This window comes from Salvia splendens, unplaced genomic scaffold, assembly GCF_004379255.2.
Source record: "Salvia splendens isolate huo1 unplaced genomic scaffold, SspV2 ctg1075, whole genome shotgun sequence".
In the NCBI taxonomy this organism is placed as follows: Eukaryota; Viridiplantae; Streptophyta; class Magnoliopsida; order Lamiales; family Lamiaceae; genus Salvia; species Salvia splendens.
Genome location: NW_024598620.1, coordinates 1 through 19,338, shown reverse-complemented (window position 1 = coordinate 19,338; position 19,338 = coordinate 1). Strand labels below are relative to the sequence as shown.

The window sequence follows — 19,338 nt, the reverse complement described above, 5'->3', positions numbered from 1 at the left end:
ATCCTCCTTGATCTGAGCTGCTTGTTGAGTGATCTTTACTTGCAGTATTCTCTTTGTTCATCATATCCTGACATGAACTGCTTTTTGAGTGACCTTTTGTTGCATTCTCCTTCCTGACTCCTTGATCTAAGCTGCTTTTCAGTGGTCTTTTCTTACATTCTTCTTCTTGATTCCTTCTTGACCTGAGCTGTTTTTTGAGTGATATTTTCTTGCATTCTCATTCTTGATATGGACAAGCTTGTCGTACACACACCATGGGAAACTAATGTAGTGATTCCTCTTCATCTTCATATCCTTGTTGTAGTGACCCCAAAAATCAGGATGATAAGTCACGTGATACCAAGCCGAGGCATTGCATATTGATTGCCCGATTTGGTTCCTTTCTTGAACCATGATCTGGCTTCATTTCTCAGAGACTTCACTGCAGCACCAATTGCTTCAGTGCTCTTTCTGCGGTCAAAGGTTTTCGACATCTTCATAATAGCTCTGCTCAATATCTCACCCTCAGTCTTGATGCCATAGTAGTCATCAAGTTCCCCAGTACAGTCATAGCGGGTTTTGTGGTTGAATGCTTCCTCAATGTAGTCTCTGAAACATCAACTTCCATGTCAGCATCGTAGGAGCTTCTAGCCACTTCTTTGTGAACTTCAAGGAAGTTGTGTCAGTGGCGAGATCCTTCACCTCCCTGAAAAGCTTACCTATCACACCCTTGGATTCACAAGTGGGCTTGTCGAGCTTCTCCATGAAATCAGGGTATCTTTGACGTGTAGTTTAGGAGGGATCTGTGCAGGTCTGCCAGTTTTGGGGAAGTCGACTGCCACTGAGTGTAACTTAGCTAGCTCCAAACAAGGACTGCTCGAGGCCATGGATGGCTCCTTGTCAGCGAAGACAATGTGGGCATTGGCAATCATTCCTAAACTCTCGTTCAAGATGTAGTTGGTGAAGTATTCTTGGACTTCCTATAACACAGACAAGAACATAAAACATACCAAACTAAAAATATGAAGTTGCAAAGAAGATACAATGATTCATGAAAGATAGATTAGAGTAATGTACCTCAATGGTAACCTCGTGTGATCGAGGTGTGTGGCTGGGGCAGGATCGTAATCCATAGGTGGGAATTGTTTCGGTGGAATCATGTCAGGGTCCCAACAAACAAAATATATATCTCTATCCAAATCACTCCCAGAACATTCATTTGGATGTGGTCTGTTATTACAACATTATCAGCCTTCAACAATCTTATGATAAATCAATTAATGTAAGAAACCAGAAACAAGTGAATAGTTACCTCATTCCTTTTTGAGGGAAAACTATGCAGTTCACCATGTGATGCAGTGCTGGAACATCTATAGCTTCTAGATCCCGAAGATCACCAGGGTGCAAGCATGGGTTCTTAGCAACAGCCACCTTTCCTTTAACAATGTAATTACGGTCAGTAGATGTATACTCATCAACGGATTCCTCGTAGAACCTCCTCTGCCCGGAGCCAGAATATTTCACAAATACTTGTCCGTATTCTAAGGTGCCTGTTTCATCGAGACATCCCATCATATTTCTACCTTGTCGGATAAATATTCTAGATTTGATCCGCAAATCCAGCAGTTGTGATGAGCGGATAGTTTGCAGCATCATTGCAAGAAACGGCTCTTCATCGGGTTTATACCCACATTTCAACATTTCCTTCAAGATGTAAGTGTTTTCTCCTAGTGACATGAGATCCAAAGCTTCTAGAGCTTTGAACGGATCGACTATAATATCATTCAGTTGAGCTACTGCTTCACTTTGCTTCTTCTCAAAGACATGATCCGCAACTCCAAGAGTGGATAAGAGAGTGATGATTTGGCGATTCAAGAAGCACGGTTGATATTTGCTCCATCCTAGAACGTTTAGTTTTGTATCATCTGATTGGTACTTCAACATGCTAGGTCTTAGTGACATCTTCACTGATGAATTCGGATCGATTGCCACGACCCCTTTGTAGCCACCATACCTGATCTGGAAGACAGATGGTATATTGCTTCTGAGTCCACATTTTATCGCAACTCTTTGTGCAAAGTCGACTGATATCTTTCCAATCCCATCAGAGAAGATATATGTTGTTTCATCTCTTACAACCTCGACATCGGGGATTTTATCAACCTCATTCTGAGTAACACTTAGTGTCTCTGTGGATGAACCAAAGGACTGGCCAAGCCTCGCGGCATATTTTGCCACGTTTCGTATGGAACTGAAGTCGCCCATCCACCTCCTTATACCATCAGCATTGAGGTTGTCAGTTGGGGCAAACATCCAGAGGGAGTTCTCCCTTAGTTGACTCGAGGAAAACGCAAGAAACTCGAATTTCTTGCTCCCAATAGTGATGCCATTCCTCAGAGTTGAAAGTATCCTCGAATACAGCTTTGTTCTTGTGTTCTCATCCCCACCAGCTCCCCTTGGTGCTAAATCAGATGCATACATCTTACTCCAATCCTCTTCCACAAATGAAACATGAAGAAAATTGTCAATGTGATCATGGAAGTTGCGTAACACGCGATTAGATACATTCACTTCCGGACCATGGAAATACACTTTGGTTGGAGTGACTTGAACCCTGTGAATATGCACCAGGTCATCATCATCCACAACATGAGGTTTCGGTTTCTTAAAGCCGTTGTAGCTCTGATGCTGCTCGATAAGCCATGAGTGAGGATTATAACAACACTCCTTTAAATAGTAAAACTTTTCCAAAAGCTGCTCAAGGTATGCAATATCATATCTTTCTGGATTGATCAACTGATAGAAATTTTCATCTAGCTTTGGCCCTGGAAGACATCCGGTTTGTACCAAACAACAGACCTTGAATAGTAGTCTACTCAAGACATCGAGGAGGCTGCATAATCGGAACTAGATCCAAAAATTCACAAAATGGCACTCCATATTCCAACGTGAAGGGAGTTTTACTTTCTTTATAGTATAAAAAGTGTCTTCCAAAATCTGGAAGTTCAATGCCACTAGGAAGTTGGATACATATACCGGAAGATTGTCCAATACACGATGATGGGGTAAAATCAGTTGTTCGGACCCACTGATCATCTGGAGTTTGACGGAAATAGCTATACCTAGAGTCTGCAAGCTTCTTGTATATTCGCGGTGCTCCATATAACTACAGGACAGAAGGAAAAACATATCAGTAAAATCAAGTGATATCGCGATCTGTAAACGATGATAATGTGCAGAAATCCAGTGTTCTTCAGCATATTTCTTACACTCGAAACAACAAAATGTGATCCAAGACATCCCGCAGCAACAGACAGAAACAATCAACAGTTACATTTCACAAACAAGGATGCAATGTAACTACTACTTTCATTTGATATATATACATACATAGGGATTTATTCATTTCCTTTTTTGCATATTTTCTCCTTTTTCCTTCTTGATCTCAGCCCCACGATTTTGTCATCCGACGGTTAGATTAGTGCCACGTGTCATTTAATAATGCAGATTTTCTGTTGAATAATGCACACCGACTAATAATGCACCATTGTAATATAATAATGCAGATTTTCAGTTGAATAATGCACACCGACTAATAATGCACCATTATAGTGTAATAATGCAGATCATCTGGACCTTTGATGAATGAGATCTAACGGGTCATATTAAGAAGAATAAAGGATCTAAGGGATGAATAGGAGAATAACGCTCCCCCATACATATATATATAGGATTGTATTCAAATCCTTTTCACCTTATAAATCATTTCTCCTTCTTAATCTCATCCGTGGATTTATAGTGATATAATGGTTTAAATCTTAATCTGAAATTATCAAATTTTCTTAATTGTTAACGCTGGGGTAAAGTAGAGAATAACAATTGGAGTTAGTTATGGAATGGTCCATGAATTACTCCGTTAAGGCTTTGTGCAGTTTCTCAACCTATTTTCTTCCCAAATTTCACTGATTTCTTTCTCAATTAGTCTGGGTTTAATTTTGATTTGATCACACTGCGAGAAATTGGTATTTCACAGATTCGCTGTCTCTGTATCAAACGCATACAGTTTTAGATTTTCCACGATTGTTCGATTATCAATGGAAGAAAGTAATTCACCCGCTTTTCGCCCATGTTTATTGATTTCGTTTCATTCTTTCTCCATCGACGAGAGCAAGCTCTACGATCTGTTCAGCCACGTTGCGCCTGTCGCCTCCGTCAGGATTTGCAGAGATGCGACGCGCCGATCGTCGCTCAGATATGCCTACGTCAATTTCAATTCTCCGATCGACGGTGATTGTAATTCATTCTGTTTTTTCATTAGCATGCATCTACAATTCATTACTCCACATATTTTTTTTTGTTGGAATATCATTGAATTAATAGTGATGATGGTGTGATTTGATTATTCAGATCCCCAATCTGAGTGAACTGTGTGTGTACAATTTTCCAATTCGTATTTTCTTATGAATTATGATTCTCATTTAGCAGCTTATAAGTGATGATAGATACAATTCCTGAGTGAAATGTTTTATGTTTGATGGCTTAAAATTTTGATAATGTGCAGCTTCTAATGCAAAAGATGCTTTGAATTTCACTCATGTCAATGGAAAGCCAATCCGGATCATGTTCTCTCACAGAGATCCTAGCCTCCGGAAAAGTGGATATGCTAATCTCTTCATCAAGAATCTGGATCAAGCAATCGACACAAAGGCGCTCTTCGAGACCTTCTCTGCCTTCGGAACTGTGCTCTCTTGCAAGATCGCAGTCGATCACAACGAGAACTCGATGGGCTATGGCTTCGTGCGGTTCGACAAGGAGGAAGCCGCGCAAAACGTACACATAATGTACATATTATATAGTATAATGTGTAGTTTAGTTTCTGTAATGCATTATTTGTGATATGTAATGAACATTTATACTGACGCGTTTAATTTAAGTTTTGTCGTGTTTCGATGTTTGACGCACGTTTCTTGTTTTCCCTAAGGGTTTAACAAGCCTAGGTGTTAGGGTGTAGTATGTTATAAGTCTAAAAATCGTTGTCCAAATACACGAGCTGTAATAATTCGTCTGGGTTTCCACATGCATAACGCGTAGGTATATTTTAAAACAGATATACATAATGTACATATTGTGTAGTATAATGCATAGTTTAGTTTCTGTAATGCATTATTTGTGGTATGTAATGAACACTTATCCTTACCCGTTTAATTTAGGTTGTGTCGTGTTTCGATGTTTTACGCACGTTTCTTGTTTTCCCTAAGGGTTTAACAAGCCTAGGGGCTAGGGTGTAGTATGTTCTAAGTCTAAAAAACGTTGTCCAAATACACGAGCTGCAGTAATTCGTCTGGGGTTGCACATGCATAGCGCGTAGGCATTTTTTTAAAACAAATATACATAATATACATATTATGTAGTGTAATGCGTAGTTTTAGTTTCTGTAATGCATTATTTGTGGTATGTAATGAACATTTATCGTGCCCCGTTTTATTTAGGTTGTGCCGTGTTTCGATGTTTTACGCACTTTTCTTGTTTTCCCTAAGGGTTTAACAAGTCTAGGGCTAGGGTGTAGTATGTTCTAAGTCTAAAAAACGTTGTCCAAATACACTAGTTGCAGTAATTCGTCTCGGGTTGCACATGCATAGCGCGTAGGTATTTTTTAAAACAGATATACATAATGTACATATTATGTAGTGTAATGCGTGGTTTTAGTTTCTGTAATGCATTATTTGTGATATATAATGAACATTTATCCTGACCCGTTTAATTTAAGTTGTGTCGTGTTTCGATGTTTGGCGCACGTTTCTTGTTTTCCCTAAGGGTTTAACAAGCCTAGGGGCTAGGGTGTAGTATGTACAACAACAACCACGTGATACCTAAAACAGGATAAATAATGCATTCAAATAACCAAATAATGTACAGAATCACTCAAGTAATTAACATACAAATATTACATTCATTCTTAGACTCATGTAAAACAGCAGTCTAATGATGCATAATACAGGATAAATAATGCATAGAAATAGCTAAATAATGTACAAATATTGCATTTACTCTTAGACTCATGTACATGTTCCGTACGGCTTCCTTCTGCCGTGGAGTTAAACTCTTTATACAATTCAGAAACTCTGTACGTCGACAATACAGATGGTCGACGTTCCTACCCATTGGTTTCCTATCCTCCGTCTCTTCCGGAGCTGTACTAGTCCCGGCCTCTGCTAATCGCTCCCGGAATTTCTGGGCAATTCCTACTGGCAGTATATCATCGACCGCCTCGTTGATGTCCAATCTTAGCTGCTTTGATGTTGTACAACATACATAATAATAACATACAATTAGTTACATAATGTACAGACTGAATAAAATAATGTGGACAGTTATACTGCATTCACTTATACACCCGTGTACAGAAGCATCAAAATAATGCCTAAAAACTGATACATAATGCATTTTAATAATCAAATAATGTTCAGAATAAATCAACAAATTACCATGAATATTGCAATCACCCATTGTCACATGTCCAACTACAGTCACATAAAGCATAAACCATGATAAATAATGCACTAAAATAACTAAATAATGTACAGATCCGGTCAAGTAATAAACAAACAAATTTCCATTCACTCTTTGACACATGTACAACAATAGTCACATGATGCATAAAACAGGATAAATAATGCATTCAAATAGCCAAATAATGAACATAATCACTCAAGTAATGAACATATAAAAATATTCCATTCACTCTTAGACTCATGTACAACAGCAGTCAAATGATGCATAAAACATGAAAAACAATGTATAGAAATAGCTACATAATGTACAGGTTTAGGCTAGTTATGTACATAAAAATATTCCATTCACTCTTTAACCCATGTACAACAGCAAGCACTTGATGCATGAAACATGTATATAATTCATAGAAATAGTTAAATAATGTACAGATTCATTAAAACAATTCACATATAAATATTGCCTTCGCTCTTCAAATGCTTTACAAAAGCAGTCACATTATGTATAAAACATGGTAAATAATGCATTCAAACAGGCAAATAATGCACTGAGTAAATCAAGTAATAAACATACAACTATTCCATTCACTCTTTGACCATATACAACAACAGTCACATGATGCATGATACAAGATATATAATGCATAAAAATAGTTACATAATGTACAGATCCATTCAAGTAATGACCACACAAACATTGCATTCAAGTAATGACCACACAAACATTACATAATGTACAGATCCATTCAAGTAAACACCAAGAACCATACTGTACACCACGCCGTACAATAATACAAATAATCCAAAAAATATACAAGCAAATGCAAGTAATTGCTCACCTGCAGCCTAGGTTGGTTGGCTTTTGATAGGCATGCCTCTCTTCGTCATTGCAGATCTGTGAGACGAACCACAAATCAAAATCGGATACGATTTTCACTACCAAATCGCTCAATAGACAATAGTAAACCAGTCATTAACTACAAACTTCAATAATGTACATAACCCTAACAAAATCAAAAATGATTCTAAGATTTACGAAAATTATCGGCAAAAACGAGTTTGAAAAACGTGATATTGTTTGGGAGAAAACATTGAATCGTCGATCCGGCGGTGAAAATCGTCGATTAACACTGTGTATTACGAAAAACTGAAGCATTTAAACACTACCTTGTTGTCGATTTGAACTTGATGGTCACGGGCGAAGGGAGTGCGGTTTCGGCTGTGATTCGCCGGCGGCTAGGGTTTGGAAAAGGGGGGAATTGAGGGAGACGAAATTTTGATTCTGGGTTGAGGAGAGTGACGGTTGGAGTGAGTAGATGGAAGGTCAATGAAAATCCCGCTGAAATCTCGCTCATTCCATTTTAATTCATTGTTGTTTTACAATTATACCCATATAATGCACAGAATGAGCCTAATAATACAACACGGGATCATTAGTAAGCTTCTCATCCGGATCGTCCATCCCTCAAATCTAACGGTTCCAATTAAGAAGGAACTTAAATCTAAGGGAGGAAAAGAAGATTAACACTACCCTATATATATATATATGAATATGAAGCAACATAAGATAACAAATCAAGCAAAGTAATATTCAAATCGAACCTGTATGAGAAGCACCTTGGCAGTTTGATTGCCTGAATCATACAACACAATCTGCCATATATTATCATGGTAGAGCTGAAGCTTGTATTCAATTGATTCATGAGACAATAATAAGTGCATAATCTACAGCCCGGTTCCAAATTTAATAGAAACATTTGCAAATACTTCGAGTACTAAAAATATTTCCATAATATTAAAATGCATTAAAAATACCTAGAATACTATTACAAATAAAAAAAATTAAAAATTACATAATTAAAATCCTAAAAATTAAAATTACATAATTAAATTCATAAAATTTAAAAAACCACTGCCCGTGGCCGAATTTCGTCCCAAATGGATGATGAATGTGTGTATTTATAGATAATTTTGATATTAATTTTTTTTAAAAAAATTTCAAAAAAAACGGTAATAAAACGGCTATATTTTTGGAAATCCGAAAATATTTTTTTATTTTTGGTATTATTTTCGATTTAAAAAAAATAAAAATGAAAATGACAACCGCCAATAGAAACGAGCCACGTCGCCCTGCTCAGCGGCACGGACGTGCTCGATGTATCGAGCAGAGCCGTGCCGTTGGCAAGAGCACAACGGCGGACATGGGTGTACCGTGCCAGCGGCACGGACGCCGTCCTTATAGAAGAGCACCGATGCGGAAGCTCCTAGTAGTAATCGAGAATTATTAGTCCTACGCCAATGGAATACAATCTATCAATTAATGGAGTAATAGTTAATTAGTCTCCCACTCAACGCTCTATGCTGCTTTTTTTTACAATTATAATTCAACAAGTGGTAATTTAAAAAAGGATTTGTTTATTATTTATCGTGTGCGAATTTTAAAATATAGTAATGGTGGGGGAGGATGGATACTAAATAAGTTTCTTAAGTGAGAAGTCTTAGGTCAATTTTATTCTCTCCTTATCTTTTAGGACTTTTTGGGACCCATGTTGGATTTATTTATAAACAAATACTCACTAGTCAAGCTTTCATAATTGCATATGTACGACCAAATTAGTTTTCTCTTCTCATTAATTTTCTAAATATAGTGATTTTATTAACAAATAAAAACAGAAACTTGAAAGTGATATGGTCTTTGAGAGTACTCCCTTTGCAATTAACTTTTATAGACTTAGATACTTCATGAGTGTGTAGATAAGTGGAAATAATGGCATATATATTTATAGGGCTATATATAAGTACTAGGAAAATGTGTAGATAGTTTTAATCCAAAATTGATAAAATATGACATAGAATAAAAAATGAGACAAATTTATTACTCCTACTATAAACTAATTTGGTGAAAGAACAAAAATGATAAAAATAAGATTATTTTCTGATTGAACCATGAACTCATCCAATTTAAAATAGATTGGTTAAAATATTTGCATCATATTCTCGCCTTTAATTGGGCAATATATTTAGGGCTACGCAAGACTCCATTCGTCAGCAATGAATTAAATGATTAAAGTAAGTTTTCAAAGAATCTTTGTGGTACATATATACAGTGAAGAAACATTATCAACTCAAACACGGTGAGTCACTCTCAACTCACTCTCTCTCTCTCTCTCTCAAAGTTGATTACTTTTCTTGGAATGGGTTTGGTAGAAGAAGCTCATACCTTGATCATTCAACTCTCATACTAAAATACTTCCAACTTCCCACTTCACTCTCTTCGATTTTAGGGTAATTTTCTCTCTCTCAAACCTCCCTCTACTTGTATATGTATATGATGTAATGATCACTCTCTAAGATCGAATTTTTCCCACATAACGTACACATATTTGCTAGATCCATCTGTAAAATATGACTGTTGTGATTATGTTGATTCTTGAAGTAGTATGAATTTGTGTTAGACCTTATCTTGTCTTCATTGAATTAGTTGGTGATGATTATGGTGGAAATACTAAAAAAAAAGAGAAAAAGAAAATAACAAAATTAATGATTTAGCTTCTTCTAGTTACCTTGTTTCCTTGGATATGCTTTTGGTTCTCTTGTTACTCATGATTAAACTGCATTTGTGATAAAATTGCAGTTTTCACTGTGAAAATGAGAAAGACACTTCATGTTTCTGGTTTCCCCAAACTTATTGCTGCTGAAGAAGTGAAAAAGTTCTTGGAGGACCGTACGTGCCCGGGAGCTGTGGAGGCTCTAGAAGTGAGGCCGGGGAAGAGGGGTTCGAGGTCTTATGCAAAAGTCCAGTTTACAAGTAGAGAATATGCTGAGGATATCATACATTTGGCAAATATTGGCCTCTATTATTATCAGGGAACTAGTCGCTCTTATTTAAAGGCTTTTGAACAGGATACCAACTTTGTGAATCCTAAAGCATTTAAACATGAAATGGATGGTGTGACTCTGAATTTTGGGTGTCAGGTGTCTAAACAAAAGTTTTCTGTGCTATGGAGAGCTCAAGATGTTTCTGTTAAATTTGGAGCAGGGCTGAAGAAATTTCACTTCTTTTTGAGCCATCGTAATGTTGAATACAGGCTTCAGCTGTCGTACGAAAATATATGGCAGATTGTGCTGCATAATTCGATTGGTCGAACTACAAAGCTTCTTCTCATACAGGTCCAGTGCTTATCTAGTTATTACATCATTTCACTGAATGAACTTTAGTTTCTGGAACTGAAAATAGAATTTTTTTGTTACATTACCTTGTTTTGTAGCTGTTCTTTGCTCTTGCAGGCGTTGCAGCTACTGCATATACCTTGATCATGATATATGATATATGATATATGATACTATATGATAGTGCTGTTTGATTATGATAGAGATAGTGCAATCCATGCGCTTGGGAACTTTTGAAGTAGGTTGATATATTTATGTCTTTATTCTTCAGTTATATGGAGCTCCTCGGATCCACAAGAAGCTCGATTCAATATATTGTTTTTTCAAGGATACTCCGGATGATCAGTGGATTAGGACTACAGATTTCACTCCATCGTGTATTGGACAATCTTCTGGTCTGTGTCTCCAGATTCCTCACAGCACAAAGCTCCCAGATTTCAAGAACAATTTTATATACTACAGTGTAAGTGACACACCATTGGTTTTAGAAAGTGGAGCCCCTTTCTCTGCAGATTCACCTCTAGTTCCGATTGTACAACCCCCACGTGGCGTTGAGCTACCTTACAGAGTACTATTCAAGATCTGCACGTTGGTGCAAAACGGATGCATTCCTGGAATGAAGCTAGATAGAGAATTTTTCCATAGTGTGAATCCAGAAATGTATGATATTAGATACATAGAGCATGCATTAGAAAAGCTCTACTATCTAAAGGAATGCTGCTATGATCCTGTGGCATGGCTTCACGAGCAATACCGTAAGTACCAAACATCCGAGGAACTACCTAAATCTCCTACCATTAGTTTGGATGATGGTCTGGTGTATATTCACCGGGTTCAAGTTACTCCAACCAAAGTTTACTTTGCCGGTCCAGAAGTAAACATGTCGAACCGTGTCCTCCGCCAATTTTCTGGCCACATTGACAATTTCCTTCGTGTTTCGTTCGTTGATGAGGAGTGGGATAAGATGTATTCGACTGATCTATCTCCAAGGGTAGCCACCTCTATTGGCAATGGAAGGACAAAACTGTACGAGAGAGTACTTTCTACCTTGAGGAATGGCATAAGAATAGGGGACAAGAAGTTTGAATTTCTTGCATTCTCCTCGAGTCAGTTGAGGGAGAATTCCCTCTGGATGTTTGCTGCTTCAGCTAGAAACCTCAATGCTGATTATATAAGGCAGTGGATGGGTGATTTCAGTTCCATACGGAACGTCGCAAAGTATGCTGCAAGGCTTGGTCAGTCTTTTGGTTCGTCGACAGAAACACTAAGTGTTGCTCGGAAGAGGTTGAAAGAATCCCTGATGTTAAGGTTGTTACAGATGGAACCACATATACGTTTTCTGATGGGATAGGGAAAATATCATCTGATTTTGCTCGAAGGGTTGCTGATAAATGTAAAATCAGAGGTAGTGTTCCATCAGCCTTTCAGATAAGGTATGGTGGCTACAAAGGTGTCGTTGCAGTCGATCCCACTTCATCAGTAAAGCTGTCATTGAGGGATAGTATGCTGAAGTATCAATCAGACAACACGAAGCTAGATGTTCTATCATGGAGCAAGTATCAACCGTGTTTCATGAATCGCCAGATCATCACACTCTTGTCCACCCTCGGAGTGAGTGATCGCGTCTTTCTGGTGAAGCAGAGGGAGGCAGTAGCTCAGCTCGATGCTATCTTAGTCGATCCACTAAAAGCTGAGGAAGCATTGACTTGATGGCTCCCGGAGAAAACACCAACATCTTGAAAGAAATGTTGAAATGCGGCTACAAGCCTGATGAAGAGCCGTTTCTCTCAATGATGCTGCAGAATTTCCGCTCAGCAAAGCTGCTCGATTTACGGGTGAAGGCAAGAATATTCGTCCCACAAGCTCGCCAAATGATGGGATGTATGGACGAAACTGGCACCTTGGAATACGGACAGGTGTTTGTGCAATTTTCAGGCACCGGAAGCAGTGGGATTCAACTGGCTTCAAGTACACCATTACAGGAAAGGTAGCTGTGGCTAAGAACCCGTGTCTGCACCCGGGCGACGTCCGTGTTCTCAGAGCTGTCAACGTGCCAGAACTAAGCCACATGGTGGACTGTGTCGTCTTCCCACAAAGGGAAAGAGGTAAAAACTGACTCCTTCACTGTATCACACTGTTCAATTTCATCAAATCATTCTAAAACATACTGTGTTGCTAATCAGACCTCATCCAAATGAGTGCTCTGGGAGTGATTTGGATGGAGACATATACTTCGTGTGTTGGGATCCTCAGTTGATTCCGCCTCGTCAAGAATCTCCGATGACTTATAATCCTGCTCCAAACACACAACTTGATCACAATGTCACCATTGAGGTAATAATCGTTATTTGCAATACTTGATACAAAGCTATGTTTCTACAATAAAATGTTAATTTGTGGTGTAGGAAGTTGAAGAATACTTCACAAATTACATCGTTAACGACAGTTTGGGGATCATTGCCAATGCACATACTGTCTTTGCTGACAGAGAGATTAGCATGGCATTAAGCAGTCCATGTGTAGAGCTGGCCAGGCTTTTCTCAGTTGCAGTCGACTTTCCCAAGACCGGAATCCCTGCAGAAATCCCTCCTTACCTTCGTGTGAAAGAGTACCCAGATTTTATGGACAAGCCCGACAAGACGACGTACCAATCAGAGCGGGTCATCGGGAAGCTCTACCGCGAGGTGAAGGATATCGCCCCTCACACATCTTCTGTGAAGAGCTTCACCATAGAAGTGGCTATAAAATCTTACGATAGTGACATGGAAGTCGAAGGATTCAGAGAGTACATTGACGAAGCCTTTGAGTACAAGACTGAGTATATTACAAGCTGGGGAACTTGATGGACTACTATGGCATTAAGACTGAGGCTGAGATACTGAGTGGTGCCATCATGAAGACGTCAAAGACTTTTGATCGGAGGAAAGATGCAGACGCTATTGGGCAGCCGTGAGGGCCCTTAGGAATGAGGCTAGGTCGTGGTTCAAGAAAGGAAGCGAATCGGGGATGCCTATGCAATGGCTTCGGCTTGGTATCACGTGACTTATGATTCTTCTTTCTACGGCTGCTACAATGTGGGATGAATAGAGGGGTCACTACATCAGCTTTCCATGGTGTGTTTACGACAAGCTTGTCCAGATCAAGAGGGATTCACTTAATAGCAGTTCAGACGAGGTTTGAGACTGGGATGAGTATTTATTTTTTAATACCCTTTTACCTCTCTCTGCTGCAATGTGTGTATATGCAGCATAACTACTAGATTTTGTGTAAAACTAATGTATATTTAGTTTGTGGACTTATCCTGTCAGACTGTTATTTTCAACTGCCAATTTCATGGTTCGTTTTTCGTATCTGGTGACTGACAATGCTGTGCTTGTGTGTGAGAGAGAGAGAGAGAGAGGAATAACAGTTGTGCAAGAGAGAATTCAACAACTAGGAGTATAAGATACTAAAAACTTTTCATTGATCAATTCATGAGACGGGAATTTGAGGGATTACAACTGAAAACTGGAAGACGGGTGCCCCATGAATCTTGTTAAACATTTCATGGTAGATTTTCACTCAAAAATTGTGTACTGAGAGACTTACTGCCTTCGATAACAACCAATGTAAAGTTTTACCCGCTTTATCACATCGTACGGTAGTTTTAGCATGCAATCTCTCTGTTTGCGGCTCATTGGCCTTCCCTTAGCTGCAGGGTCTCGATTCTCCCTCACGTCTGCCAGCTTCCAAACACAGCATTTCGACTCTGTTTCAATGGAGTCGAGAAGGTACACTGCTTCCTTTTCTGGGGATCTCGTATCTGAATCTTCCAAATAGTTGACTATCATTGCCATATCCTTGAACCTCAGCAGGTCATCCGGTACTCTCAGCAACCGATCTGCACCAGGGCTAGATACCTCCAAAAGAAATCGAGAAAATAGAATCAGATGTACAAACATGAAACTAGTAGAGCCAGTCGAAACAAGTAAATATTACTTCAAGAGCTAAATCATCTGGGATTTCTTCATCCAATGATTTCTATATTGGCGACTGAATGCCTCAATCTCATCCATGCTGGGACACCCGTATCTGATCAAGGACAAAACAGTAAACGATAATCATGCTCTAACATTTGTTCCAAGATTACTAGGACTAACGCAAGATGAGACTTACTCATTTGAAAGTTTATCTAGTCTCACATAGATGTAGCCTCGAGGAGACGTTTTGAATGCATAGAGCTGCATCTCTTCACTAAACTCCCGAAGAACTTCTTGAGCTATAGATAATGCTTTCTCACCCCAAGGGCAATTGTTAAGAACAACTCCACCACCATCACCTCCATCACCAACCTACAGTTTTCCACACTTGTGTTAACAAATAATCAAGTTTGCAAACTATCCAGCTAAATAACAATGATCATTAAATTCAAACCACACCTCAGGCTCAGCTTCATCCTCTTCCTCCCACGAATCAATTGGTTCCACTTCGCCATTAGATTCATCTGAAGCTTCTTCACCCATACATAAAGTGCAAGCAAACATTATCAAAACTAACCAGAAAATGCCGGAAGGCCATGATCCAAGTCAAGAACAAGCCCTCAAGTAATATGGCGTAGGCTAAATAACTGTGGCTTCAAGAACACCAATTTCCACCCAAATAAAGCACAAAGTAACATAAAAAAAACTCGAGACAATACATCAAACACATGGCAGGCACTAGCAACGAGCCAACAAAATAGAACAGAAGAGCTTACCATCAGCACCGTCGTGGTTACGAATAGAAGAAGTAGCGTGTAAGTGGCGAAAAGCGGTGATAGAAGCAAAACACGATGTGGGTTGGGAGAAATGCAGGTAGCATTGATGGCGCCAAGAATGGCATAAAGACCCGTTTTGATGAAGGGTCATATTCATGAATGCGAGAAAAAAGAGTAAATGAAGAACATATTCTCCTTACACCTCTGTGTTGTAAGCAGTTGTAAATCCTACAAGCTCTCATACTTTCAAAGCAGGATTACAAAATATGGTGTAGATTCTTCAATTTCCACGCAGAGACGAAGCTATAGTTTTTGTTTTGAGTCCTTTTGAATCCGGATTTAAACTTAAATTCCTCTTAGTTTAGTCATTTAGGCTATCCACAATGGCGCCTAGCGTACCGCCTAGCCGAGCGCCGGCGCTAGGCGGTCGCTAGGCGAACCATTGCAGCTTCCGAAAACCGCCGAGCGGTTTTTCGGAATTAAAAATCGCCTAGCGCTAGGCGGTCGAATTGCAGCGTCGGGATCGCCCAGCGCATCGCCCAACGGTTTTTTTGTTTTTTTTTTAAAAAATTTTTTAATTTTTTTTTTAAATTAAAATAGTATTATTAATGTTTCCCGTATATGTCTCGTAAATTAAATTCCGTATATTGTGTTATTAGTGATGTGGCTATTGATGTGGCTATTGATGTGGTTGGGCTATTTATAATATGACTGGGCTATGGCTGGGCTATTTCTGATGTGGCAGGAGGATTTTTAGTATTGATGATGTGGCAGGAGGAGTTTGTGGCTGGGCTATCACCACTATGGATACCCTTATACAAAAATAACCAGATTTAATCTCTTTTCCTTTTTTATTTCTCTCCTAAATTACTAGTTTCCAGAAAGTTGCAAAATTTTACCTGTATGAGTGTTCCTTCTCAGTTCAAAAGATTAATAGAAATTATAATTTTATTTATGAGATGTTAGTTTGCACTCAGTTTTATGTTTACTTCCAAATTTCTAGTTTATATACTAGGACAATCAAATACAAAATCAATGGTTTTGGAAGGTTCTAAAATTACAAAATTGGCATAAAATAATTACTTCAGAATGGTGTGCATGGAATTCAGTCAGTAAACCTCAAAAAACTACTTGCAACAGGACACAATCAAGATTCTATTTCAATAAAAGATTAGAAAAGCTACAAGCGTAGAATAGTCCGAAGGGTATCAGAGAGGTTTTGAATGGTCTGTTGTTCCTGCACTGCCTGCATTTCTTGAAGTGGCATCTCCTCATAGCACCTGCAACAAACATCACAACGAATCTAAGAAGGCTGAATCTGTCGCCAATGAGACCAGGGAGTAGCCGAAATACATACATTTTGTGGTATGATAATGCCTGAGCAAGATTCATCAGAGTCGGACTGGAATTCAATCTCTGATACACGCCTGGGGGAAGGGGTACCTGTAACAAGTTGAGGAGCTAGCTATATTACCCGAATGTCGAATAAATTACTGGAAATAGGAATGATTTCATCAAGACTAGGACAAAGAGGACCTCATTTTGTCTGCTTCTACCCTTCTTAGGCTGGGTGTCACCAGAAAAGAGCTCATGCATTGCCTCCACAGCTATGCTTCCGCTGCTATCCCCAGGCCATCCCCCAAGCACGTTGTCGGATAAGAGTGCAATTGGGGATATGTCGGTTGCCCTTAAGAATGGGATCGGTACTGTATTACCAGCAGTGTATATGGACCAAAGCTGCTCAAAAAGATGACCAAATAAGGAAAAAGGTTAAAACAACCGTAGGTTATTTAAATGTGGAAGTTGAACTTGGAAGATCAAACTACCTTGTCTAATGCTTTTCTGCTGACAGTTTCACTAGCAGCTAAAGGATCACTCAAGCTAATGCCAACAGCTACTTGGGAAACGCTATTTACTTCCATATTTTGCTCTGTTGCCGGGATTCCAACGACAGGAGTCCCAGTCCTGGCAAGTTAAAATGCATGAGTGAGGATGATTGCTAGAGAACATCAAAGTGACAAAGTTCCAACTAAAGTAGGCAAAAGACAAGAAAGACTCGGGGATAAGGAAGAGTTCATGATACTGAAAACGAGAGTGAGGTGAGGTATCTCAAATTACTTTCATTTCTTCCATTTTCAAATATTTCACTCGTCTGTACAACAGTGTTGGTGAGTGTTAGGCCGTAATTTAGAAAAGCTAGACGTAGGGTTGTTTCAGGATGACTTTGTTAAAGGAGAAATATCAATCCATCCTCCATATAAGAAAGCATAAAGAGGTCTTTCCTCCTTCCACGAAAATACTTAAAGTACCAAGTGGAGTGTTAACAGTGAATCCATATCAGCAGGCAAAAGTAAAAATGACAATGCCAAGTAGAAATATAAGAAATTCCCGATGTTTTAATTCTGTTATAGCTTAATTTCTTATAGTAGAAATATAAGAAATTCCCAAGGAGGCTTGTTCCCTGTCTGTATTAGAAATATAAGAAATTAAGCTATAACAGAATTACCGAGAGTCTTTAATATTTATCACCAGGTCCGCTGACTGGGGTTTTCCAACATGTCCCGTAGCAGGACCGGAATCTTCTCGTGTAGATGGCGGCACAGTAGCAGTTTCCAGTAGCAGTTCTATCATGGATTATTACAGTTCCAAAATCACCTGATCAAAAAATTTAAAATCAATGGTTTTGTGACTTATAGCCAAAAAAGTTTCTCCAGTAAAGTAGCGCCCACAGTACAAGTTGAACATGCAATGGAGCTGATTTTACAATTATAAACTATCATAGATATATTTGCAAATGGTAGCTGACTTCACAAGTTCAGGAGCTAGTTGAAACAGACAAATCCATATTAGAGTTATTTGGTATCACTCAGCAAGCAATTTCATCAAAAATTTCCACAATTTTCAACTTATGTTGCCTTTCTATTCAAATGTGATCAAGACTATGGTAGTATAATTTTATTTTTTTCTGAAAGTGATCATTCGTGTCTAAGATTGTCATCCCTCTGCGTTGCTATTTATGCAATACTTGATAATGAGTTACAAAAAATGTTAGAAAAATGCTTTAAAAGAGAGGTATCATTTTTATTGATATCAATAGGGATATTACCTTCTACACCTGTTTTTACTGTATCATTTATGCCAAGGGCAGAAGCTTGCTGCCCATCCGGACGTTTTGATGGTACAGTATTTAGAATTGGTTCACTTGAATCTCCTGCCGGCTGAAATAAACGGAATGAGATATAGTGATTATAGAAAATGAGTAACTTTCCACTTCTACATTTGTAAAAGAGAAAGTATTGTGAATTTACAGTTGTCCTGCTGACACAAATAATCCAAAAAGGAAAACTACAAATACCCCTTCTCTCAACAGTGTCCTGTCTGAAGGTACTTCTTGTGTTTGCAATGCCATTGATGCCCTAACTTGCTTTGCCTGCTCAAATCTTTGGGACCATTGCTGATGCTCCACTTCTACATTTTTCAATGAATTTGTGCTTCATGTGATCAAAAGGAAAAGAGAAAATGATTGTAAGAACTAAAGTAGAAGAGATAATTTTGCATACCTATAATTAAACGAGAATAAAGCATGATACAGATTAAGTAAACCATGTCTTATGGAAACAACTAAATTACAATAACGTCAATCCGAGTACGGGATGTGCACATTTCGAAAGGCAACATTTTAATAACGTTACTATCAGGGCTGCGCAAAATATAACAGTAATTATAAGAGAATAAACATCCATCAGCATATCAAAACACGTGAAGCTTTCGTTGAAAAAGCAAGAGAGGTTCAATTCACTAGATCCAATTGTTCAAAGTGGATTCCATATCAAGAGCCATAGAAAAAGTTTCCCCAAAAGAATTAAGACACACCAGAAAACATCTGAAGTCAATTGAAACACCTAACTCACAAAGAGTATGCATTGGATTCAGTTAGCACTGAGA

General features: G+C 38.6%; 3 protein-coding genes and 3 pseudogenes across 3 annotated transcripts; 2 read left to right on the top strand and 4 right to left on the bottom strand.

Annotated features, from left to right (window-relative positions):
• Positions 1 to 156: 156 nt before the first annotated feature.
• LOC121788560 lies at positions 157 to 8,210 on the bottom strand (annotated as a pseudogene).
• Positions 8,211 to 9,614: 1,404 nt separating this feature from the next.
• Positions 9,615 to 13,204, top strand: LOC121788557 (annotated as a pseudogene).
• LOC121788559 (probable RNA-dependent RNA polymerase 1) lies at positions 12,939 to 13,617 on the top strand. Its single transcript, XM_042187204.1, has 2 exons — positions 12,939 to 12,992; positions 13,064 to 13,617. Exons 1-2 carry the CDS (start codon positions 12,939 to 12,941, stop codon positions 13,499 to 13,501), a joined length of 492 nt encoding a protein of 163 aa, XP_042043138.1. The 3' UTR covers positions 13,502 to 13,617.
• A 480-nt stretch (positions 13,618 to 14,097) lies between these two features.
• On the bottom strand, positions 14,098 to 15,544 carry LOC121788558 (annotated as a pseudogene).
• Positions 15,545 to 16,461: 917 nt separating this feature from the next.
• Positions 16,462 to 17,907, bottom strand: LOC121788555. Its single transcript, XM_042187201.1, has 5 exons — positions 17,900 to 17,907; positions 17,220 to 17,358; positions 16,930 to 17,130; positions 16,751 to 16,836; positions 16,462 to 16,673 (listed from the first exon to the last, which is right to left on the bottom strand). The coding sequence occupies exons 2-5, from the start codon at positions 17,313 to 17,315 to the stop codon at positions 16,574 to 16,576; spliced, it is 483 nt and encodes a 160-aa protein (XP_042043135.1). The 5' UTR covers positions 17,316 to 17,358; positions 17,900 to 17,907; the 3' UTR covers positions 16,462 to 16,573.
• A 1-nt stretch (position 17,908) lies between these two features.
• Positions 17,909 to 18,825, bottom strand: LOC121788556. The gene is made up of 3 exons (XM_042187202.1): positions 18,749 to 18,825; positions 18,500 to 18,611; positions 17,909 to 18,048 (listed from the first exon to the last, which is right to left on the bottom strand). The coding sequence occupies exons 1-3, from the start codon at positions 18,800 to 18,802 to the stop codon at positions 17,909 to 17,911; spliced, it is 306 nt and encodes a 101-aa protein (XP_042043136.1). The 5' UTR covers positions 18,803 to 18,825.
• Between the last annotated feature and the right edge of the window lie 513 nt (positions 18,826 to 19,338).

What these genes read in the sequence shown, in the direction of transcription:
- LOC121788559 (XM_042187204.1), top strand. Translation starts at nt 12,939, where the DNA reads ATGACTTATAATCCTGCTCCAAACACACAACTTGATCACAATGTCACC. An exon ending in ATCACAATGTCACCATTGAG is followed by an intron (nt 12,993 to 13,063) that starts GTAATAATCGTT and finishes TTTGTGGTGTAG; the next exon opens with GAAGTTGAAGAATACTTCAC.
- LOC121788555 (XM_042187201.1), bottom strand. Translation starts at nt 17,315, where the DNA reads ATGGAAGTAAATAGCGTTTCCCAAGTAGCTGTTGGCATTAGCTTGAGT. An exon ending in GCAGAAAAGCATTAGACAAG is followed by an intron (nt 17,131 to 17,219) that starts GTAGTTTGATCT and finishes CTTTTTGAGCAG; the next exon opens with CTTTGGTCCATATACACTGC. An exon ending in GTAGAAGCAGACAAAATGAG is followed by an intron (nt 16,837 to 16,929) that starts GTCCTCTTTGTC and finishes AACTTGTTACAG; the next exon opens with GTACCCCTTCCCCCAGGCGT.
- LOC121788556 (XM_042187202.1), bottom strand. Translation starts at nt 18,802, where the DNA reads ATGGCATTGCAAACACAAGAAGTACCTTCAGACAGGACACTGTTGAGA. An exon ending in GGACACTGTTGAGAGAAGGG is followed by an intron (nt 18,612 to 18,748) that starts GTATTTGTAGTT and finishes CGTTTATTTCAG; the next exon opens with CCGGCAGGAGATTCAAGTGA. An exon ending in AGTAAAAACAGGTGTAGAAG is followed by an intron (nt 18,049 to 18,499) that starts GTAATATCCCTA and finishes TTTTTTGATCAG; the next exon opens with GTGATTTTGGAACTGTAATA.